Raw genomic sequence first — 24029 nt, forward strand, 5'->3', positions numbered from 1 at the left:
GGAACATTTGTAAACAATTAAAAAATTGTGAAACTCGGACAAGAACGCAGTTGCGGCAATCATCGGGAGATGTAGGACGAGTCATAGTGCCACTAATCAGAGCTGCAGTGACTGTCTTTCTAAAACTACACCACAGAATGCCTAACTTTGCAGCAGGAATAAACATATTTACAGTCTGATACAAAAATGATTTGAGCAAATTTCCCCATCCCTGACAACAGTACAGAGGAGGAATTCTTACATAACTCATTTATTTAAATCTTATAATGCTGAAAATTAGTCATACTTACATCAAAAGTCATTTTGAGTGACATGTCATTGCTCTTCCAGGTTATCACAGCAACTGTTTGCAAGGCCTGCATCAGCTCCAGTCACATTCCACCTCTTTGCTCATTGTTCGATTAGCAGGGCTCGGGAGAGCACTCTTGCTTTTTTGTACAACCAAAGTTCCTCCAGTGATGTCTTCTCTGAATTGAACTGTTAAAAGTTCCTGTAGGAACCTTCCAAGTTAACAAGGTTCTCAAAAATTCCCAGAACTTCCTTGACATTCTCCTAATTCTAAAAGTGAAGGCACAAATAACTCTGACGCTTGTTTGTTCTGAATTTATTTTCTGTAGAATTTTCACAACATTAGCAACTGCGTATCCGCCCATTTCACTCTTACAAACTTCCTAGTAAATATTGTGTAATCACTTTGATCAAGAATTAAAACTTCCTTTCTTGCCAACTAAACCTCATTTTTTGATGCCCTTGTTGCACAATTTCAACCATCAAGCGACTGAAATACTGATATTAAAATGACTGCCTGGATTTCTTTGGGAAAAAGACGACTTAGGTCTGGTTCATCCATTTATTCGATTATGGTTAAAAAATGCTCCACTGTCTCGTTGAGAGAAGGTTTAGTCAAAATAAAGCATCACAGCATATTGTACCATCAGTCTCCATGGATCTTAGTAGCTGGCAAAGCAAACAGAAAAGACATAGAAAAGCTAACATATCTGTAAAAGGATTGATTCTGGGATAATATGTACAATTTGGGAAAATCCATTTTATATTTACATTTGAGTCCAAATTGTTTTCACTTTCAGTATAAGTTGCTTCATGGACAGCTTTATACCTCAGTATCATCAGCTGCTGACCTCTCTTTGCTCTCCCCTGTTTTCGTGGCATAGGTTGAGCGAGTCTTCTCCTCCTGGAAGGCCGACTCCAGCGCTTTCAGGATGGATTTGCGGACTTCATCCTTGAAATCTTGGCCCATGAACACATACAGCAGTGGGTTCAGGCAGCTGTTGAGGAAGGCCAGATTGGTGGCTATGGGGATGCTGACAGAGATGACAAATTCTAATTTGTTGTTTGGTTCATCTGAAGAGAATTTTACCAAGTGAATTAGACCCATGATGTGAAGTGGAGCCCAGCACACGAAAAAAGTGATGATGATGGCAACGATGATCTTAAAGGGGCGGCTGGTCTGGCTGGCCAGGGTTCGGTTTCTCCTGAGGCGGTGGATGATGATGGCGTAACAGGAGACGATGACGGTGAAGGGGATAAGGAATTTCAGGAAGAACTGGACGACGACCAGCGCCTCATTACGAGACTGTCGCAGCTGGTTCACGGACGGCGTTTCATAGTCATCGGAAAGAGCAAAGTTGTCGAAGCAGAATGTGAAGCGATCTTCGGGGTCAACTTCAGTGTCCCTGAAGACGAAATATGGAACGCTGAGAATCGAAGCCACCACCCAAACTCCCAGACTCACCCAGGAGGCCTTGCGTATGTTCCGGTGGTTCTGCGCCCAAACAGGCCAAACCACCGACACGCATCTGTCCACACTGATCACCATCAAAAGGTAGATGCTGGTGAACATGTTCAGTAAGCTGACTGTGGTGTGTAGCTTGCACATGAAATTGCCGAAGGGCCAGTGGAAATCCAGCGCCAGGTGGGTCACTTTTAAGGGAAGAAATGCTGTGAACAGGAAATCAGCCACAGCGAGATTGAGAATCCAAACTGTGTTCACCGTTTTCTTCATCTTGAACCCAGTCACCCAGATGACCACTCCATTCCCAACCACACCGAGGACGAAGACCAGAGAGTAAACTATCATAGACATGATGTGGAGAGACTTGAACAAATCAGCATACTTGTCAAAATCGTCATAGCCATCTCCAGGAGGCTGAGTAGTTGTAATGAAGTTGTAGGAAGAGGAATTGATCGTCTCCATCATGGCCTTCAGACCTGCTGTGGCAACATGAGAAAACTATATAAATGCACGTAAAAGTCATATTTGAGTTTGTCGCCAATTCTGTCCTTTAATTTAAAGAATTTTTAATAAATCAATGCATTAACATTCATACATGAATGGAAAAGTTTAACACTGAATGTTCACTAAGTCGGATTCCTCTGGTGACTCTTAGTTTTGCTTTCAGCTCACATCATTAAAGAAAGAAAAGCTACAGAACAGCTATGATATGACAAGTTTGTAGATAGTTTGTTTATTCACACATCTTGTGGAGGAACAAGTTTTCACTGATGATTAAAAATTTACACCTCCAGAAAAAAAAGTTTCATGTTCTCCTCATTCCCCTAATACTAAATGGCATTAACATTACTACTACTACTATGATTACTATTAAGGTTAAGATCCTAAAATATTTCATACAAGACAAATTTGCTTGTCCTAATAAATATTAAGGTTAAGACCCTCCAATATTATATATAGATCTAATTTACCTGACTAAATTAGTAAATACTGAGGTTAAGACACTATAATATTACATTTAAGGGAAATTTATCTGATCTAGAAAATATTAAGGTTAATATCATACAATATTACATATAATAAAAATGTACCTAGTATTAACTACTACTACTACTAGTAATTCTGAAAATACTGTTATTTATACATTGACAGCTTAAATCTCTCCTTGTTTTGGCTTCCTGGCCCATAAAATAAAAAATAGTTTTAATTAATTGCTTTATTGTTTAAAACAAGTGTCAGATGTGAGTTTGTATCTGGAAAATGGTGATTTTACATTCCTGTAATAACAAAATATCAGAGGTAACCTACCTTTTTCAGAGTTGTTTGTTGATGAATCTGCAGATGAAGAATCTCTACTTAAAGTCTGGTAGTTCAGTACAGTTTAGCGTGTGGCGGCGGTCACTGTTCACCTTAAGGCGGATCCACAGGAAGCTTGCTTAAAAAAAACTTCAGCTGCTCTAAAAAATCTTGTATAGTATCATGTTAAATGCTCGCCTAAACCCATGGTGCTTTGGAGCCCGTGTTGTTGCTTTGTGTTGACATAGCGAATAAATCTTGACTTTTTGTGTCTCCTTTCTTCACTCTGCAGTAATTAAACTAAGTCGTTTATGAAGATAACAGCCTTTTCATTACACGAACATATGCTGCCTCTGATATCAATATCAGAATATCTGCATTTTGCGATGTTGCTTCATTATGATTCTTCTTTTCAGCTTCCGGTTGTTGCACAATTCTGACACTGTGCCTTTGCTGCTGGGCAACATTCATTAGTTCTGCAGCAAGTCTGAGTGACATATTTCCACACCCAGTCACATATAACACTATAAAGCAAACATAAAGCACTCAGCTTTATGTCCATGTGTTCCTAATGCTTAACTTTATATTTTATTTCATAGAAGAAGAGCAAATGCATTAGACTTTAACCAGCTTTCCCATAATATTACTTTCACCACGGAGCTTCTTTCGAGGTGGATTGTTTTGACGTCAGTGGTGCTATTAACTTCATGAATTTCCATCCCCATTTGGGATTTGACATGAGTGTGACCATAAAAATGTCATTTAGTGAGGCACATTTGTCATACATATAACATTGTAGGGTCTTAACCATGATATTTACAAATTTATTTAGGATATTTTGCTTCATTAAAATATCACATGGTCATTATTCGATAATATTGTAAGGTCCTATCTTTCTGATTCATGAATTTAGTCGATTGAAGTTGTATTATATTTGATACTGAAGGGTCTTAACTTTATTACTTACCGATTCATTTAGGTTAAGGTAGATTGTAAACAATATTATGAGGTGTTAACCTTCATATTTACAAAGTTTTGGGACATAATTTCATATTAAATATAATGCAGGGTTTTAACCTTAATATTTAGTAATGTATGTAGGTTGTCCTGTATTATATACAGTTGAAGACAAAACTATTAGCCCCCCTATGAAATTTTAGTTTAGTTTTTTTTTTCAAAAAAATTCCCAAGTGCTGTTAAACAGATCAAGGAATTTTTAACACAGGTTTTCCAAACATCCAGGTTTTATTTTGGATGCTTGCATTAGTTTACTTTGCACACAGAAACAAAATTATTTCACAAAAACCAAACACTATCAGGGTCAAAATTATTAGTCTCCTTAATAACTGATCTTTTTATTGAGTCAAAGCACAAGCCACTGTTGTGCAATCATGTGCTTTATCTTTGTAATGCTCACAGCTTGTAATCAATCAATCAATGAACTGGAGGTTGTCCTATACTTTACACACAGTATAAAAACTTCATGAAGGTATTGAGCTGGCACTTGAGAAAGTATCATGCTAACAAACAAAAGAAATCAGTTTAAACCTGAGAAAAAGAACTGTTGATGCTTACAAAACAGGAAAAGGGTATACAAAGTTATTGCAGCATTTCCAGGCACAAATATCTCTGACTGATGCTTGTTCTTTCTGACTTAACTTTCTGTAGAATTTCCACAACATTAACAACTGCGTATCCGCCCTTTGTGGTAAATGTTGTCTATTCAGTTTGATCACGAATGAAAACTTACTTTTTTGCAAACCAAACCTGAATTTTCGATGCCCTTGTTGCACAGTTTCAACCACCAAACTACTGCAATACTGATTTTGAAATGACGGTCTGGATCTTTTGTCCAGGAAATTTTACAATTCTTTTCAGGTCTATTATGGTACAGCCTGTGACACAAACAGCAACAAGACGGCTTAGGTCTGCTTCATCCATTTATTCTTATAGTTAAAATGCTCCACTGTCTCGTTGCGAGAAGGTTTAGTCAACATAAAGCATCACAGCATCTTGTACCATCAGTCTCCATGGATCTTAGTAGCTGGCAAAGCAAACAGAAAAGACATAGAAAATCTAACATTATCTCTATAAAAGGATTGATTCTGGGATAATATGTACAACTTGGGAAAATCCATTTGATATTTACATTTGAGTCCAAATTGTTTGCACTTTCAGTATAAGTTCCTTCATGGACAGCTTTATACCTCAGTCTCATCATCTGCCGACCTCTCTTTGCTCTCCCCTGTTTTCATGGCATAGGTTGAACGAGTCTTCTCCTCCTGGAAGGCCGACTCCAGCGCTTTCAGGATGGATTTGCGGACTTCATTCTTTAACTCTTGGCCCATGAACACATACAGCAGTGGGTTCAGGCAGCTGTTGAGGAAGGCCAGATTGGTGGCTATGGGGATGCCAACAGTGATGACAAATTCTAATTTGTTGTTTGGTTCATCTGAAGAGAATTTTACCAAGTGAATTAGACCCATGATGTGAAGTGGAGCCCAGCACACGAAAAAAGTGAAGATGATGGCAGCGATGATCTTAAAGGGGCGGCTGGTCTGGCTGGCCAGGGTTCGGTTTCTCCTGAGGCGGTGGATGATGATGGCGTAACAGGAGACGATGACGGTGAAGGGGACAACGAATGCCAGGAGGAAGCGGACGACGACCAGCGCCTCATGACGAAACTTACGCAGCTGGTTCACGGACGGCGTTTCGTAGTCATCGGAAAGAGCAAAGTTGTCGAAGCAGAATGTCAAGTTTGCCTCGAGGTCATCCTCGGTGTCCCTGAAGACGAAGTACGGAACACTGAGAATCGAAGCCACCACCCAAACTCCCAGACTCACCCAGGAGGCCTTGCGTACGTTCCGGTGGTTCTGCGCCCAAACGGGCCAAACCACTGACACGCATCTGTCCACACTGATCACCATCAAAAAGTAGATGCTGGTGAACATGTTCAGTAAGCTGACTGTGGTGTGTAGCTTGCACATGAAATTGCCGAAGGGCCAGTGGAAATCCAGCGCCAGGTAGGTCACTGCAAAGGGAAGAAATGCTGTGAACAGGAAATCAGCCACAGCGAGATTGAGAATCCAAACTGTGTTCACCGTTTTCTTCATCTTGAACCCAGTCACCCAGATGACCACTCCATTCCCGACCACACCGAGGACGAAGACCAGAGAGTAAACTATCATAGACATGATGTGGAGAGACTTCAACAAATACTTGTCAAAATCGTCATAGCCATCTTCAGGAGGCAGAGTAGTTGTCCTGAAGTTGTAGGAAGAGGAATTGATCGTCTCCATCACGGCCTTCAGACCTGTTGTGGCAACATGAGAAAACTATATAAATGCACGTAAAAGTCATATTTGAGTTTGTCGCCAATTCTGTCCTTTAATTTGAAGAATTTTTAATAAATCAATGCATTAATATTCATACATGTATGGAAAAGTTTAACACTGAATGTTCACCAAGTCGGATTCCTCTGGTGACTCTTAGTTTTGCTTTCAGCTCACATCATTAAAGAAAGAAAAGCTACAGAACAGCTATGATATGACAAGTTTGTAGATAGTTTGTTTATTCACACATCTTGTGGAGGAACAAGTTTTCACTGATGATTAAAAATTTACACCTCCAGAAAAAAAAGTTTCATGTTCTCCTCATTCCCCTAATACTAAATGGCATTAACATTACTACCACTACTATGATTACTACTATTAGTGACAAGTCGAGTCACCATTATTTTCACAGCACATTTAAAACAATCACTGAACCAAAACGCTCTCCAATAGGACAATATTATTTTTATGAATTTACCAAATTAAATACTAAAGTTAAGACCCTACAGGATTTTTTTTTATCTAGATCATGTAAAATTATGGTTTAAACCCTCTAATATTATATAAAATACAAATTAACTTGACATATTGTGTAACTATTAAGGTTAAGATCCTAAAATATTTCATACAAGACAAATTTGCTTGTCTGAATAAATATTAAGGTTAAGACCCTCCAATATTATATATAGATCTAATTTACCTGACTAAATTAGTCAATACTGAGGTTAAGACACTATAATATTACATTTAAGGGAAATTTATCTGATCTAGAAAATATTAAGGTTAATATTGTACAATATTACATATAATAAAAATGTACCTAGTATTAACTACTACTACTACTAGTAATTCTGAAAATACTGTTATTTATACATTGACAGCTTAAATCTCTCCTTGTTTTGGCTTCCTGGCCCATAAAATAAAAAATAGTTTTAATTAATTGCTTTGTTTAAAAGAAGTGTCAGATGTGAGTTTGTATCTGGAAAATGATGATTTTATATTCCTGTAATAACAAAATATCAGAGGTAACCTACCTTTTTCAGAGTTGTTTGTTGATTAATCTGCAGATGAAGAATCTCTACTTAAAGTCTGGTAGTTTAGTACAGTCTAGCGTGTGGCGGTGGTCACTGTTCACCTTAAGGCGGATCCACAGGAAGCTTGCTTAAAAAAAACTTCAGCTGCTCAAAAAATCTTGTATAGTATCATGTTAAATGCTCGCCTAAACCCATGGTGCTTTGGAGCCCGTGTTGTTGCTTTGTGTTGACATAGCGAATAAATCTTGACTTTTTGTGTCTCCTTTCTTCACTCTGCAGTAATTAAACTAAGTCGTTTATGAAGATAACAGCCTTTTCATTACACGAACATATGCTGCCTCTGACATCAATATCAGAATATCTGCATTTTTGGCGATGTTGCTTCATTATGATTCTTCTTCTCAGCTTCCGGTTGTTGCACAATTCTGACACTGTTGCCTTGTTGCTGGGCAACATTCATTAGTTCTGCAGCAAGTCTGAGTGACATATTTCCACACCCAGTCACATATAACACTATAAAGCAAACAAAGCACTCAGCTTTATGTCCATGTGTTCCTAATGCTTAACTTTATATTTTATTTCATAGAAGAAGAGCAAATGCATTAGACTTTAACCAGCTTTCCCATAATATTACTTTCACCACGGAGCTTCTTTCGAGGTGGATTGTTTTGACGTCAGTGGTGCTGTTAACTTCATGAATTTCCATCCACATTTGGGATTTGACGTGAGCATGACCATAAAAATGTCATTTAGTGAGGCACATTTGTTGTACATATATTTCATTGTGGGGCTAATAATTTTGTCTTCAATAGTATATAATACAGGACAAACTAAATAAATTATTAAATATTCAGGCTAAGACCATATAACTTTATATTTAGTATGAATTTACTTCACAAAATGTAATTGGTTTTAACTTAATGACATTTCTATGGTCATGTTCAAGTCAAATCTAGTATGTTAATGTAAACTGACTTAGTTATTAGCACCAGTGATGTCAAAACCTAGCATAAATTACATTTTACACCTGTGTTTCAGTTCAGTTTTACCTGTTTGACCTTTAAAACTTTGCTTTTTGGTCACTGTACACCGCAAAACACAATAGAGAATTCATTTGAAATATAAAACAGCTCAAGAAGATTTTTTCACCAATTAAAAAAACCTCAATAATAATAACTATAGTAATCGTCATAATTATTATTTTGTTTGTTTCGTTTTATTGGAATATTTTCTTACCACCAAGCATAAAAAATATGATACAATATTGTAGAGATTTCTACTTAAGATGGCACATTTTATAAATACTGAAATAGAATAGTTCTATGTACACAGCTTTAATAAAAGTAAGTTTGCAGAAATAAAATAAAGTGTAAATGCAATTTCAGTTAGGCCTGTATTTGACTCTACAGAAAAGTTCCTTCAGTCATGTCTTTGAATTAAACTGTTAAAGGTTCCTGCAGTAACCTCCCAAGTAAACAAGGTCTTCAAAAATCCCCAGAACTTCCTTGACATTCTAATTTTAAAAGTGAATGCACAAATATCTCTGACCGATGCTTGCTCTTTCTGACTTAACTTTCTGTAGAATTTCTACAACATTAGCAACTGCGTATCCGCCCACTTCACTCTTACCTAAGACGACCTTTCTAGTAAATGTTGTTTATTCGGTTTGGTCACGAATGGAAACTTACTTTTTAGCCAACCAAACCTGACTTTTCGATGCCTTTGTTGCACAATTTCAACCACCACGCTACCGCAATACTGATTTTGAAATGGATCTTTTGTGCAGGAAATTTTACAATCCTTTTTAGTTATTATGGTGCAGCCTGTGACACAAACAGCAACAAGACGGCTTAGGTCTGCTTCATCCATTTATTCTTATAGTTAAAATACCCCACTGTCTTGTTGAGAGAAGGTTTAGTCATAATAAAGCATCACAGCATCTTGTACCATCAGTCTCCATGGATCTTAGTAGCTGGCAAAGCAAACAGAAAAGACATAGAAAATCTAACATTATCTCTATAAAATGATTGATTCTTGGCTAATATGTACAACTTGGGAAAATCCATTTGATATTTACAATGATATTTGAGTCCAAATTGTTTGCACTTTCAGTATAAGTTCCTTCATGGACAGCTTTATACCTCAGTCTCATCATCTGCTGACCTCTCTTTGCTCTCCCCTGTTTTCATGTCATTGGTGGAGCGAGTCTCCTCCTCCTCCTGGAAGGCCGACTCCAGCGCTTTCAGGATGGATTTGCGGACTTTTTCCTTGAAATCTTGGCCCATGAACACATACAGCAGTGGGTTCAGGCAGCTGTTGAGGAAGGCCAGGCTGGTGGCTATGGGGATGCCGACAGAGATGACAAATTCTAATTTGTTGTTTGGTTCATCTGAAGAGAATTTTACCAACTCAATTAGACCCATGATGTGAAATGGAACCCAGCACACGAAAAAAGTGATGATGATGGCAGCGATGATCTTAAAGGGGCGGCTGGTCTGGCTGGCCAGGGTTCGGTTTCTCCTGAGGCGGTGGATGATGATGGCGTAACAGGAGACGATGACGGTGAAGGGGACAACGAATGCCAGGAGGAAGCGGACGACGACCAGCGCCTCGTGACGAGACTGTCGCAGCCGGTTCACGGACGGCGTTTCGTAGTCATCAGAAAGAGCATAGTTGTTGAAGCAGAATGTCAAGTTTGCCTCGAGGTCATCCTCGGTGTCCCTGAAGACGAAGTACGGAATGCTGAGAATCAAAGCCACCACCCAAACTCCCAGACTCACCCAGGAGGCCTTGCGTACGTTCCGGTGGTTCTGCGCCCAAACGGGCCAAACCACCGACACGCATCTGTCCATGCTGATCACCACCAGAAAGAAGACACTAGCAAACAAGTTCAGAAAGCTGACTGTGGTGTTCAGCTTGCACATGAAATTGCCGAAGGGCCAGTGGAAATCCAGCGCCAGGTAGGTCACTGCAAAGGGAAGAAATGCTGTGAACAGGAAGTCGGCCACAGCGAGGTTCAGGAACCAAACCGTGTTCACCGTTTTCTTCATCAGGAACCCAGTCACCCAGATGACCACTCCATTCCCGACCACACCGAGGACGAAGGCCAGAGAGTAAACTATCATAGACATGATGTTGAGAGACTTCAACAAATCAGCATACTTGTGAAAATCGTCATAGCCATCTCCAGGAGGCAGAGTAGTTGTCCTGAAGTTGTAGGAAGAGGAATTGATCGTCTCCATCACGGCCTTCAGACCTGCTGTGGCAACATGAGAAAACTATATAAATGCACGTAAAAGTCATATTTGAGTTTGTCTCCGATTCTGTCTTTTATTTGAACAGTTATGATGTGACATGTTTGTAGATATTTTGTTTATTCACATGTCTTGTGGAGGAACAAATTTTTACTGAATTAAACTGGGTTTTGGATGTAGATCCTGAAATAAATTTAAATGATGGTTATTTTGCTTTGAAAAATGTAAGAAGCAAAAAAAACAAAACAAAAAAAACAGCTTGAATCAGCAACATGATGAATAATTTATACCTCCAGAAAACATATTTCATATTATCCACATTCCCCTCATACTAAACAACATTAACATTACTACTACTAGTACCACTATGACTACTACTACTAATGACAAGTCAAGTCACCATTATTTTCACAGCACATTTAAAACAACAATCATTGAACCAAAACGCTCTCCAGTAAAGAAACATTATATGAATTTTCCAAGCAAGTTTAAATCCAAAGGTTAAGACCCTACATAGTTTTTCATTATATGAATTTAATTAAATAATATATAAATATTATGGTGAAGATTCTATGTAATTATATAAAATCCAAATTATCCTGACATATTGAATAACTATTAAGGTTAAGACCCCCCAATACTATAAATAGATCTAATTACACTGACTAAATTAGTAAACATTGAGGTTAAGACACTACATTACTATATATATATATATATATATATATATATATATATATATATATATGATAAATTTACCTGGACTAAACTAGAAAATAAGGTTAATATCCTGCACTATTGCAAAAAATACTAATTTACCTGAGTAAAGTAGTAAATATTTAGATTAACATGCCACATTATTATAAATAATCAAAAATAACCAAACTAAATGAGTAAATAGCAATAATAATCACTACTAGTACTACTACTACTAATACTATTGTTAATAATTCTGAGAATACTGCTGCTGTTTATGCACTGACAGCTTATATCTCCTCTTATTTTGGCTTCCTGGCCCATTAAATAAAGACTAACTAGTGTTAATCAAGTGCTTTATTGTTTAAAAGAAGTGTCAGATGTGAGTGTGTGTATCTGAAAACTAATGATTTTATATTCCTGTAATAACAAAACAGCGCTCGATTTAGACGGTCGCCAGGTCGCCGCGTGTCGCCAGGAATGATAGGAGATTGATGACATCATACGAAGTGGCTGCCTCCATGAAGAAAACATGATACGCGGTTCAGCTCGCCCGAGCGCTCGACTTGGACGGTCGCCGGGTCGCCATGCGGCGATCTGGCGACCGTCTAAATCGAGCACTGCAAAATATCAAAGGTAACCTACCTTTTTCAGAGTTGTTTGTTGATGAATCTGCAGATGAAGAATCCCTTCTTAAACTCTGGCAGTTTAATGCAGTCTAAAGTGTGAAGTCAGTCACCGCCCACCTTAAGGCGGATCCACAGGAAGCTTGCGTTAACAAAAAAAACTGCCTAAATTTGTCAACTGATGCTCTTGCATAACCTTTAACTGCTCTAGACATGCCGCATCTTGTACAGTGTCATGCTAAATGCCAGATCAAATCTTGACATTTAGTGTCTCCTTTCTTCACTCTGCAGTAGTTTGACAAAATAGTTTATGAAAATAGCAGACTTTTCCTTCCATGAACACATTAGCTATGCAGCCTCTGACATTTAAAATCAGAATATCCACATTTTTGTGGTTGCTTCACTATGTTTCTTCTTCTCAGCTTCAGCTTTTCTGCAACTCTGAAAGACACCGTGTCTTTGTTGTTGGACAGTATTCAATAGTAATGCAACAAGTTTGAGTAAGATATTTCCACATCCAGTGACGCATAACACTATGGAGTAAGCGTAAACCAATCAGCTTTATGTCCGTTTATTCATAGTGTTTGATTTTATATTTTATTTCATAGTAGAGTAAATTCATCAGATTTAAACCAGCTTTCCCATAATATTATTTACACTAGATGGCACTTGGCGTAAAAAAGGTTTACCTGCCAGGTGGTGTAAACTTAATATTTACGAAATCTAGTGGAGTAAATTTACATTTAATATTGTAGGGTCTGAACCTAAATATTTGCTCATTTATTTCAGTTATTCTATGATAAATAATATTGTGAGGCATTAACCTTAATATCTAACAATTTACTTAGGTTAACATGTATTAATAATAATATTGTGAGGTGTTAATCTTAATATTTACTAATTTAGTGAGATAAGTTTGCATTGTAAAGAAAATTGCAGGGTCTTAATCTTAATATTTACTGATTTAGTGAGGTGAATTTGGCTCATTGTAAGGTAGTCACCTTATTATTTATCAATTTAATATGGATAATTTACATAATTAAAATATTACAGGGTCTTATCCATAGTATTTTATCTTGTGAAGTAAATTTGTGCATCATTTCATACTGTGCATTTGATATTTACATTACTGAGGTAAATAAATAACACTGGAAGGTCTTATTTCTGTCAAGCACTTTGGATCAACGGTTGCCATTTCAAATGTGCCACACAGAAACAGTGGCTTCTCCAGTTTGTGTATTTACGTCAATGGAAAGAGTGGCTGACAGCATTCGTGTTGCACGGATGCGTTTATCTTTACAGGATGTTCCATTTATCTGATACAAATTGCCTCATTAGCTGTTAGTGTTCATGTCTTTCCTCTGTCAGATTAGACTCAGCAGTTTAGCTATACTCTTCACAACCTCCAACTTTATACATTATTGCATTGACCGTAAAACGGGGCTGTAAGGGACAGCGGGGTAATAAGGGACATTTTTCTGGAAAATGTTTTAAATGTAATTCTGCGGTTTTTATGTTGAGCAGGATGCGGTTTTGTGTTGTCAACACAAAACCGTGTTGTCAACACAAAACCGCGTCCTGCTCAACATAAAAACCGCAGAATTACATTTTAAACATTTTCCAGAAAAATGTCCCTTATTACCCCGCTGTCCCTTATAGCCCCGTTTTACGGTACTACAGTCCTGTGGTGCCAGATGATCATGAAACTGCTGCACCTCAACATTCCCACAGTGGTTTTAGCAATTCCTGGGGATTTTTGGGCACAAAACAATTCATTTTCTGCATCTTTTGAATTGTGATGCACCATTTTATGCCTTGTTGCAACAATTAATGGTGAAAATACCTATATTTATTTATGATAACGTAATTCAAACCTCAAGCATTAGGTGGCAGTTGCATATAAAATTGAATATACTGTATATGATCTAACTGCATGTTTTCCATAATAGATGCTGTGTTTGTATGAGCTCATAATTTCATGTTTTACTATTTATTTAATCTGAGATTAATTTAATTGATCTTATCTGAGATTAATAATTTTAATTTATCTGAGAATAACTTAATGTATTTGAGAGCTTAAATTTTCTTAGATCAATTTATCTTGATTATATTATCTTATATTAGAATAACATATCTAAATATTGAGGTGAACATATCCTCAGTGTCCTCACTGAAATTCCTGCTGACAAAAAACTCGGGTTTGTCCAACATATTACAAATGACACCAGCAAAGTATTTATATCGAACTTCCCATGCTGTTTGACTGAGCTCATCAGAATAAGAGGACATAGTGATAACAGCTGACACTGACAGAAAATCCCCTAAAATACACACACGACTGATGACCCACTTCCTGCCCACTGAACTTGAGTGGAAAACGTGCAAGAAGCAGAATAAACACAGACTGACTTGCAGCCTGTAATTGTGCAAACAGATGTATTTTTTTAAAACTGTGATTCAGATCTGCAAAGCACCTGATCAGGCGTCAACTAACCGTGACGTCACCCGTTGGTTTCAACGGCGAGAAAATGAAGCCCGGATTTTGCTACTTCCTGGTCGCCGTTTTGGATTTTTTTGGAGCCAGTGACGTAAAAAGCGTCATCAAACAGACTGGACCAGAGAGCAACTCGGGGCAGAATTGGCTGAGAACTCTCTTATCCCGCCCACGTTTTACCGCAGAGGCTTCTGTTGCTGTCTATCAAGTATAGCCACGCCCCCTGGCTCCGCCAACTTTAACGATTTATTTAAAATTCAGTATTGATTTATTTTAAGATCGGCCACCTGATCTCTCATTTTGACCATGAAAACTAACAGGAAAAAATCCTGAGCTGTAGAACATCAGTCTATCAAATTTTATTTTTTCCAAAAATGAATTGGGGTCTATGGAGCAAAAGCTTTTTGGAGCCAACCCTAGCGGACGGCGGGATATTGCAAGTTTTTGACACTTTCGGGTTGGCTTCAATTCTGGAGCCAGATGCTACGTCCATTATATATACAGTCTATGCACCTGATATGTAAAACAGCTTCCTCTGGTGGTCAAAGTGTTTGGGGGAAGTTATGTAGTAGATTATGAAAAGTAGCCAACTCCAGACAAAAATCAATAAATTAAATCCTGCTTCAAGCATTAAAATTCTTGGTTGTCTTTTTGTTTATAGTTTGTGTTATTGCCTCTTAATGAAATAAAATAAGAAATCTCAGAACTGAGAATGTAAAGATTTGGAAAAAAAACTGACATTACTTGAGTATGAAAATAATGCAAAATTTCAGCTCTGAAATAAACAAATATTATACATAAACATCTGTAGATAATGGTGCAACATACATGTGATTAGATAAAAGAAAAGCCACCTTAATTACAGTATTACATACATGCATAGTACGAACTGCAGAAAACATCCCTGGAGGCCCCCTACCCTCCATCCAGGAACTGTACTCAACTAGAACCAGGAAACATCATCTGAGAGCCCGATCACCCTGGACATAAACCGTTCTCTCCCCTCCCTTCCAGCAGGCACTGAAGAGCCACGTACACTAAACAGGGCCGGCCCTAGGACTTTGGTGGCCCTAAGCAAGATTTTTTTTGTGGCCCCAAAACATGCACAGGGCAACTACCAAATCACGTGCACAGCTTGTAATTGGGTTAAAACACACATGCACATGATTAACAGCAAATATTTATTTTTTAAAAAATGTATCCTTAAAACAATGGAGACAATTACCAATAATGACACACCGTGTGGCCCCCTCTAGTGGATGTGGCTATAAACAACGGCATAGAGTGTTTATGCCAGCGGCCGGCCCTGACACTAAAACCACCAGCGAGAACAGCTTCTTCCCCTAATAACCAGCTGAGCCGTTCCAATATACCAACGTATGTTTTTGCACTGCATTTTCACTCTAGCAATTAACAGTTTGCACTACCGTTTGTGTATTCTTTTCAAAACATGTAAATATCTGTATATTTTTATATTAGTGCTATTTTTTTGTTTTGTCAAAAAAAAATTCTTCTCTTCTTCCTTCTGAAGTTATTTTATTATTTTCTGTCCTTATTCCTTGGGTGACACTAACAGCCAAAACCAAATTCCCTGTATGTTATGTACATACTTGGCCATTAAAAGCAGATTCTGATTCCCATCAGTAGGATTATAAATACTGACGCTGTATTTAAACAAGAGGCCTTGTGGTAATTTGAACAGTTCCTGTCACATGTGAGTGTACATATTAAAACATTTAACATTTATTTCACCTAACTGAGCTCTATAGAATAAGATGATAACTTTTTAAATAACACATCCTTCTTTTGTTTTAGTTTCCTCAGATTTTTTTCACAGCACATATGAGCAGACCAACTTTTCTGCAACATAAATACTGCACCAGCTTTTTTCTTGTGTCAGAATGAATATTGTCAAGTCCTCCTCTCTTTTCCTTTAAAGGACGCGCCGACAACTCAATTCAAATTTCCAACTCAAACATTTATTTTGCTTTTAGTTGGTTGGTTGTGTTATTGCATTAGGTTGTAAACCTTTAAACACAGAGAAACAAAGTTAACGCCATCAAACACAGAACCAAAAAGCTGGCATATTACCCATTTAAATGAATCAATCACTTAAGCCTTTAAAAGCAAATAAAGAATAATCTAGATAATAATAATAATCTAAAAAAAAGTGTCCACATTTTAAGCCTTTTAAATTTAATAACAAATAATCAACATTTTAGTAAAGTTTTAACTTTTAACAAACATATATATTCTACATTTTTACTTTGCATAAACTCAAAATAAATTATCTTAATTCAAACTCATTTGACATAAAATCAATGAAGTAAATGCTGCAGTGCTTTCATTAACCAATCACACAGCAGTAAACATCAACTTTACCACATCAAGAAACATTTCAGAACACCAAGAAAGCAAACAAACATTTCACCAACCATTGGCATCTTTGGACTGAATCCATGAGTGGACTTGGATCTCCTTTGTTCTTTCCTTGTTTCTTTCTCGTCTGAATGACTGAGCTTCCTCCAGTCCTTCCCAGGAGCTCTAAATCAGTGATGACTGATCAGGTGTCAAGCACCTCTTTGCTGCTACCAGTGCATTCTGGGAAGTATAGTATTTAGTCCCATGTCCTGAGATTCAGCTCAACAAATATATTCTGTAAATAAATTGAACACAAAACGAGGTGGAGACGCAGTGACCTGAGTTTCATTGCTGCATAAGAATCCTGTGAATACATTTAAGAAGAGAATAAGACACTGACTCCGCAGCCTTTAATTGTGCACACATATATGCTGCATCTTCACTCTTAAAAGCTGAAAAACATTCAGTGTGCACCAGTGTTTTTCCTTCTGCAGTTTGCGGTTCTTTATCTGTGATGTCCCTCATGTGTACAACAGCTCCCTCTACTGGTTAAATCTGTAATAGGAAGGGTATTGCTTTTGACTTGCACATATCAATCACTGTTCATAATTGCACAATACTGGGAGAAAGATGCGCTCATGTGGTGATTATGAAATGTACATTACAAATGGAAAAGCGGTTAAGTCCAAAAATATTTTAATAATGGGAATAATGGTTACAGCAAGAACCATAATAACAGTCATCATCATTATTACTGGTTATAAACGCTTACTAAAGTGGGCCCTGTGGCCACATAAAAAAAATATCATTTACACTGTATACATTAGAATTAACCCTTTATAGACAGATTCATGCTATATGATGATATACCACATATATCAAAAGTCTTATATTTTTCCTTTTATTTTTATCATTTAGTCAAGAGAAAATGATTTGGCATCAAATTTGATACCTGATTGATTACCGGAGTTACTTTTCTGAGCCAAAAACATGAAAAACCTGCTGATTTATGCTTCTAAATGAGAATAATTATTTTTTCTTTTTTTGCAAATAACTCCTGAATATCTTTGAAATGATACCATTCTTTGATAACAATACTACAATAGCTTTTGTAATCAAATTTGATTATTCAGTTGAAAGAAAATAATTTGGCACGAAGCTACTTCACTTCCTGAGTAAAGTTTTTGGAGGGAAAAATAAAATCTGCTGATTTCTGCTTCTAAAATGAGAATAAGTGGTAATTTTAAAAACTGGCTTTTAAAAATATTTTTTTTGCAATAATAAGAATATCTGTGGAATTCTAAATTCTTAGATAATAGCAGTCTTGCCATATTAAAAACAATAATTCCATTATTAAGTTGAGAGAAAATGATTTGGCAATAAGTTTACTGATTTCTAAAATATATTTAGGCAAAAAATATTTTAAAAATCCATTGATTTCTGCTTCTAAAATTAAGAATTGATGTTTTTATTTGCCTTTTTCTCATTAATTTTCATTACTCTGTTAAAAAAAATTGTGGCAACAGTTTTGCTAACAAACTGATTTCCTGAGTGACATTTTGAGACAAAAATATGAAAAACCTGCTAATTCCTGTTTCTAAAATGAGAACAATTGGGATTTCTGCCTTGTCTTTATTGACAAGATCCTGACCATCTTTGAGAACACAAAATTCTTAGATTATAGCACAACATGCATGCATTTAGAGTGAAAGTCACAAACATTAACCCCTCACTGCTCTGGCAGCCTTTCAAAGGAGCAAAATACGTCAAAAAAAAATCAAACTAAACTAAACGTACAATGCGGCTGCTGCTTTAAGCACAATAATCTTATAGTCATTATCGTACATATTAACTGGGATTACATTAGACTGCCCTTATGCTTAATAACAAATGTAAATAACATGTTTAGCAAAAGCATGCAGTAGACACGTAGCAGTCGACAATAAGCTCCAACAGTGAGATGGCAGAATTGATGGCAAACAGGTGCTTCTTACAGCATAAGGAATCTATAAACTGAATGCACACAAAGATGGGCTTTGTGGGAAGTGGCATGTGCCCAGTTTTGGCCAAAGTGGGATCAGTGGCCGCGTAGAATTGGGTGAAAAAGGGGAAGTTAGCTTGGTATGAGGCCATTTGTGGTGACTGGGCAACAATATTTGACACTGTACATCTTTCTTGTGCATTTACAGCATGCTATACTGAACAGCAGGAAAGGCATTGTTTTCTTTTCTGTAACCTCCTAAATCACATATTTTTTAGGTGATGTGCCAAAACACAATCAGTAAAACCCATAGTTACGCCCTTTACGTAACTGGCACTTGAATCATTTTCTTTTCCATCATGCACAGGCAAAACGATGGCAATTAACACGAGGAGTGCACGCAATTTACATTCTCTTAATCAACTAAATGGTGTCTTCATGCTGCTTGTGTTTAACAAATAAACCATAAATCAGGCTTTAAAAATTGGGGCTTTCTTTCTTGAAAAAAAATTGCATCGAATAGGTTTAACAAAGCGCAGCTGAAAACACAAATGCACAAAAAAGAAGCACACGCGTACTCACTAGAATAAAGCAGCATCATGGGTTGCTTCATTTGGAGGTGTGTATGCAGGTTGGTGAAGGTATTTATAAAGTTCTTCCTCTTTTGGAAACACTGTACTTTAGATCTGATCAGCCAAATTGTAACAGATGAAGTCTTTCCCTCATGTCAAGTGGAAGAGATTGTCTTGAGGATCTTTGAATGACAAAAAACAAACAGTTTAAAAAGTTATCTGCTATATACAGTTACATTTACTATTATGTACAGTATAAGGATTTGATCATTGGTTTCGTCAATAACCTCACACCTCAGCATCAGAAACCGATTTCTCTTTGCTCCGACTGGTGACCATTGAGTTTGTGTAGGTGTAGGAGCGAGACACCTCCTCCTGGAAGGCCGACTCCAGTACATTCAGGATGGATTTGCGGACTTTATCCTTGAAATCTTGGCCCATGAACACATACAGCAGTGGGTTCAGGCAGCTGTTAAGGAAGGCCAGACTGGTGGCTATGGGGACCCCGATAGTGGTGATGTGATCCAGAGTGTCGCTTGTATAATTAGCCATGTGGTTGACCAACTCAATTAGACCCATGATGTGAAATGGAGCCCAGCACAGGAAAAAGGTGATGATGATGGCGGCGATGATCTTAAAGGGGCGGCTGGACTGGCTGGCCAGGGTTCGGTTTCTCCTGAGGCGGTGGATGATGACGGCGTAACAGCAGACTATGACGGTGAAGGGGACGACGAATCCCAGGAGGAAGCGGGTGATGGTCATGGCCTGGTGACGAAACTGTCGCAGCCGGTTCACGGACGGCGTTTCGTAGTCATCGGAAAAGGCGAAGTTGTTGAAGCAGTTGATGATGTCCTCGTTGTGGTACGACGGCCCGGTGTCCCTAAAGATGAAGTAGGGAGCGCTGAGAATCAACGCCAGCACCCAAACTCCCAAACTCACGCAGGAGGCCTTCTGTACGTTCCGGTGGTTCTGAGCCCAAACAGGCCAAACCACCGACACACATCTGTCCACGCTGATCACCACCAGGACGTAGACGCTGGCGAACATGTTCAGGAAGCTAATGGTGGTGTTCAGCTTGCACATGAACTTGCCAAAGGGCCAGTGGAAATCCATAGCTGTGTACGTCACACTTAGGGGCAGGAATGCTGTGAACAGGAAGTCGGCCACGGCGAGGTTGAGGAACCAAACCGTGTTCACCGTTTTCTTCATCTTGAACCCGGTCACCCAGATGACCACTCCATTCCCAAGCACGCCGAGGACGAAGGCCAGGCAGTAAACTATGAGGGACATGATGTTGAGAGACTGTCTCAGCTCACCGTGCTCGTCCTTGTAGTCATACTCGTCCCCGTCGTCGTACAAGGAGCCATTTCTTCCACTGTCATCTGTCGTGTTGAGGTGGTAGAAAGGGGTAGCAGTCATTAGCTCCATCATTGTCTTTAAACCTGCACCCGGAGCAAAAGTGATGGTTATCCTTTTATATTTAGGATCAAAACAGTCCACAAAACCCGACTTTTAACCAAAACCAAGGATTCAGCCCACTTTATGGAAATAAGTTGCCAAATTCAGCTTCACTTATGTCATTTCCAAAGACAGGTCAGTAGAAGATTCTGACATGACTTAACTAATCACGCTCTTCTTCATGACATTATAACCTTTTCCTGAACCATAAATGACATACAGACAGATTTTATTTCCATTTTGAGGATTTTTTTTTTTTTACCAACTTTGGATGTAACTTAGAAGCTTAACATCATACTGAGATCGCACCAATTTGTTCCCCTCCACTGCGTAAAATCCACATGGGGGAAAATAAAGGAACCAAATTTGATGCGTAAAAGTTACTAATCAAACCGCAATCAAGCCAATGTGCTGCGCAAAAGACAGCAGTTAATTGTGTCTTTGTTAATTGCACACAACACAGCTACAAAACAATTAAGCAGCTTGATTTCTTGCGGAGACCTTTGTCGATTCTAAAGAGAAATACTCCAGACTGAGACGCACGCCAGAGGTCCAATAAAGTCATAAATACATGCTTTACTGCTTAACTGCAGTAGTTTTTCTTTTACCAACCACGTCGTCTGAGTCATAAAAGTTTTTTTTTCTTTTTAAATGTGAACGGACACTCTACCTCTCTCTGTGTTCCAGTCCGATGTGAATGCGTCCTCCGCTCTGCTCCGACTCCTCTGTGGAGAAACTGTGCAGCTCGGAGCCCTGACTCATTAAATATGTGACGTCACTCTTCATGCTCGAGGCGGGACCTGAAGCTTCACCCCTCTCTACAACCTCTCCTCCACCACAAAAGATCATTGAACCACTTGCACTTTTGCATGCACTTCAACAAAAACAAAACTTCCCCAAAATGTTTCACTCAGTTGTTTAACTTCTGCTTTCCTTCAATACATACACTTTGAATATCTTGGTCAAATGAAACAACCACTTTCTTCCCCTGTAGCTGACAAAAAAATGATATTTGTTTCTGCAGGAGCTGAAATGTTGCAAAAAAAAAAAAAAAAGCCTCCTGTCAAGACATGCCTTCATCAAATGCTTCACTATGGAGTCTTTGTGCTTTGGGAAACTCCAGAAGTGAAAACACCGAGTAACCAAACAACCAAATGCAGAAATTGCGGGGTTTGTTGGGATGACTACCTGAGAAAGAGTGGAACTGTGACTTCTCATACGCCCCCACCGATGCTCCTGCGGTGTAATGTGTTTTTGCTCTACGTGGGCTGAGCTCATGTTTGCTTGAGGTTCAGTGTAATTGCTCGGTGTTGACTGTGTGACTCAACATCTGGACATGTAGGTATAATGTCCCCTCTCTTCAGCCTGCACTGCAAGTCACAGCAGAGTCGGCCAAAAAGTTTTGTAAAATAGTAACACATTCCAACTTGAAACCAAACCATGGCGCCACCATAGATTCAAAGCTGCAAACAGAAAAGAACTGGAGGAAGTTTTTGTGATAGATTTTTCAATTTAGTGATAATAGATGGCATCCTGCTGCCTATTTTGAGGGATACATATGAAGCAACTAAAATATTTAAAGTTCATGCAGCCTTCCTTATCAAGAAGTCAGGCAGGTGCAAGGTGGCGCCAACATCTATAGAAACCATCCACAATCGCCATTTTTGACCTTTCGAGTTCCATTTTGCTGTAGGATCTGCCAGTCTTGATCACAACATTAACTAAGAGTGCAAAAAAACAATGATAAATAGTAGCTACTTGAAGCAACTTCAGATCTATGAGCACTGGTTTTCTGTGGTAAATTTGTACAGTGAAGATGGTGATATTGAGACAAGAGGACTGCTGTTCGGCATCTCCATGGAGATGTCAGAAATATGGCATTTCCTTAACCGACCAGTGTTTGTATCTCCACACAACAGATTTTCAGGGTTGCTCAGAAAGACCTACCCCAGAGTAGGGACTTTTTGTTCCTTGAAAACAACCCCGAAAGAGGTTCTCGTGGTCGGAAAATGCACCAAATTTCGAGATCTAAAACAGCCTGCAGTGTAAAGCAGCATAGTTTTGTTCTGAGATCTGTCATGAGTCTAATGTTATCACTGTCTTTATGGAAGAGATGATTTTGGATGAACTGATTTTTATTTTATCAGTTTGAAGGGAAGCAGTGATGTTGTTGCAGCTTATTGTAGCTTGTTAGTTTTTAAAGGTGGAATGTGCCTCAGGGGTGTCACTCAGTTCCTGGAGGGCCACTATCCTGCATGTTTTAGATGTTTCCCTCTTCCAACACACCTGATTCAAATGATCAGGATCGTTATCAGGCTTCTGCTGAGCTTGATGATAAGCTGATCATTTGAATCAGGTGTGTTGGAAGAGGGAAACATCTAAAACATGCAGGATAGTGGCCCTCCAGGAACTGAGTTTGACACCCCTGAGCTAAATGCATCCAGAGGGACTGATCAGCTGCATAATTCCTGAGTGACCTCTCCTGAGGAAGAGTTTGATATGTTTGTCTGGCATGCTCTTTGTTTCTGGGACAAGGTTTACATGTACATGGGTACTTTTTCCTCCTTCTTTTTAAAGAAACATCAATGTCCACATGGATATGCAAAAATGCACCAAATTATTAAATCAAAAAATGAAATCAACAGCTTTGACCCAAACCCCAAAACCATGATGACCAGTCAGAAGCCTTAAAAACAGTTTTGGCAAGCTAGCAATGATAGCGGATCAATGATGCAGCGAATTATATGTGTTTACTGATGCTACCGTCTCTGTTCTTTCATAAAATGGAAGAGAAACTGTACATTTATGTGTAAAAGTAAAAAATGGGAGACATATATACCAGTGTGTTTGCATTTGGTTACACTAGCAGTTTCAAGTTTACAAGTTAACTGCTGCATTGGTGTACCATTTCGCCAGCATGCTAAAGCCTCTGCATCTGTTCTATCCAATATTACGCAGTCCTCAGGATTTGCAGTTTAAAATCTGCTAGAAACAATGAAGTGATGGTCTTCTCTTGTATTTAATACATTGTTGATCGCTTGCCTGCTTGTTAATGTGTTTGTAGTCAATTTTGCGATCTTGTGACTACAGATAGATTCAGCAAAATAATAGCTGTGTGGACAGAATCTCTTTTTTTCCATTTCATTTTATTACTCCACCAAGGAACTTTTTC

At 38.3% G+C, this 24029-nt stretch overlaps 4 protein-coding genes across 5 annotated transcripts; all 4 read right to left on the reverse strand.

Annotated features, from left to right (window-relative positions):
- Nucleotides 1-716: 716 nt before the first annotated feature.
- LOC110962100 (chemerin-like receptor 1) lies at nt 717-2257 on the reverse strand. The gene has a single exon (XM_051957443.1). The coding sequence runs from the start codon at nt 2216-2218 to the stop codon at nt 1112-1114; it is 1107 nt and encodes a 368-aa protein (XP_051813403.1). The 5' UTR covers nt 2219-2257; the 3' UTR covers nt 717-1111.
- Nucleotides 2258-4976: 2719 nt separating this feature from the next.
- On the reverse strand, nt 4977-12277 carry LOC110973008 (chemerin-like receptor 1). 2 transcript variants are annotated; one of them, XM_051957442.1, is made up of 3 exons: nt 12011-12277; nt 9579-10674; nt 4977-5278 (listed from the first exon to the last, which is right to left on the reverse strand). In XM_051957442.1, the coding sequence occupies exons 2-3, from the start codon at nt 10655-10657 to the stop codon at nt 5251-5253; spliced, it is 1107 nt and encodes a 368-aa protein (XP_051813402.1). In that variant the 5' UTR covers nt 10658-10674; nt 12011-12277; the 3' UTR covers nt 4977-5250. The 2 variants fall into 2 exon arrangements, with proteins under 2 accessions (XP_051813402.1, XP_051813401.1); XM_051957441.1 differs by lacking the exon at nt 4977-5278 and having other exon boundaries at nt 9271-10674.
- LOC127536351 (chemerin-like receptor 1) lies at nt 5284-6395 on the reverse strand (the record flags this gene model as incomplete). The annotated part of the gene is made up of 1 exon (XM_051956358.1): nt 5284-6395. A coding segment is annotated over exon 1 (1065 nt), but the record flags the coding sequence as incomplete, so codon positions are not given.
- Nucleotides 12278-16442: 4165 nt separating the features above from the next.
- On the reverse strand, nt 16443-21904 carry LOC110962111 (chemerin-like receptor 1). Its single transcript, XM_051957440.1, has 3 exons — nt 21528-21904; nt 19694-20841; nt 16443-19581 (listed from the first exon to the last, which is right to left on the reverse strand). The coding sequence occupies exons 2-3, from the start codon at nt 20828-20830 to the stop codon at nt 19555-19557; spliced, it is 1164 nt and encodes a 387-aa protein (XP_051813400.1). The 5' UTR covers nt 20831-20841; nt 21528-21904; the 3' UTR covers nt 16443-19554.
- Nucleotides 21905-24029: the final 2125 nt, after the last annotated feature.

This window comes from Acanthochromis polyacanthus, chromosome 12 (genome assembly GCF_021347895.1).
Source record: "Acanthochromis polyacanthus isolate Apoly-LR-REF ecotype Palm Island chromosome 12, KAUST_Apoly_ChrSc, whole genome shotgun sequence".
NCBI lineage: Eukaryota > Metazoa > Chordata > Actinopteri > Pomacentridae > Acanthochromis > Acanthochromis polyacanthus.

What these genes read in the sequence shown, in the direction of transcription:
- LOC110962100 (XM_051957443.1), bottom strand. Translation starts at nt 2,218, where the DNA reads ATGATGGAGACGATCAATTCCTCTTCCTACAACTTCATTACAACTACT.
- LOC110973008 (XM_051957442.1), bottom strand. Translation starts at nt 10,657, where the DNA reads ATGGAGACGATCAATTCCTCTTCCTACAACTTCAGGACAACTACTCTG. An exon ending in ACAGGGGAGAGCAAAGAGAG is followed by an intron (nt 5,279 to 9,578) that starts GTCAGCAGATGA and finishes GAGCAAAGAGAG; the next exon opens with GTCGGCAGATGATGAGACTG.
- LOC110962111 (XM_051957440.1), bottom strand. Translation starts at nt 20,830, where the DNA reads ATGATGGAGCTAATGACTGCTACCCCTTTCTACCACCTCAACACGACA. An exon ending in AATCGGTTTCTGATGCTGAG is followed by an intron (nt 19,582 to 19,693) that starts GTGTGAGGTTAT and finishes TGTCATTCAAAG; the next exon opens with ATCCTCAAGACAATCTCTTC.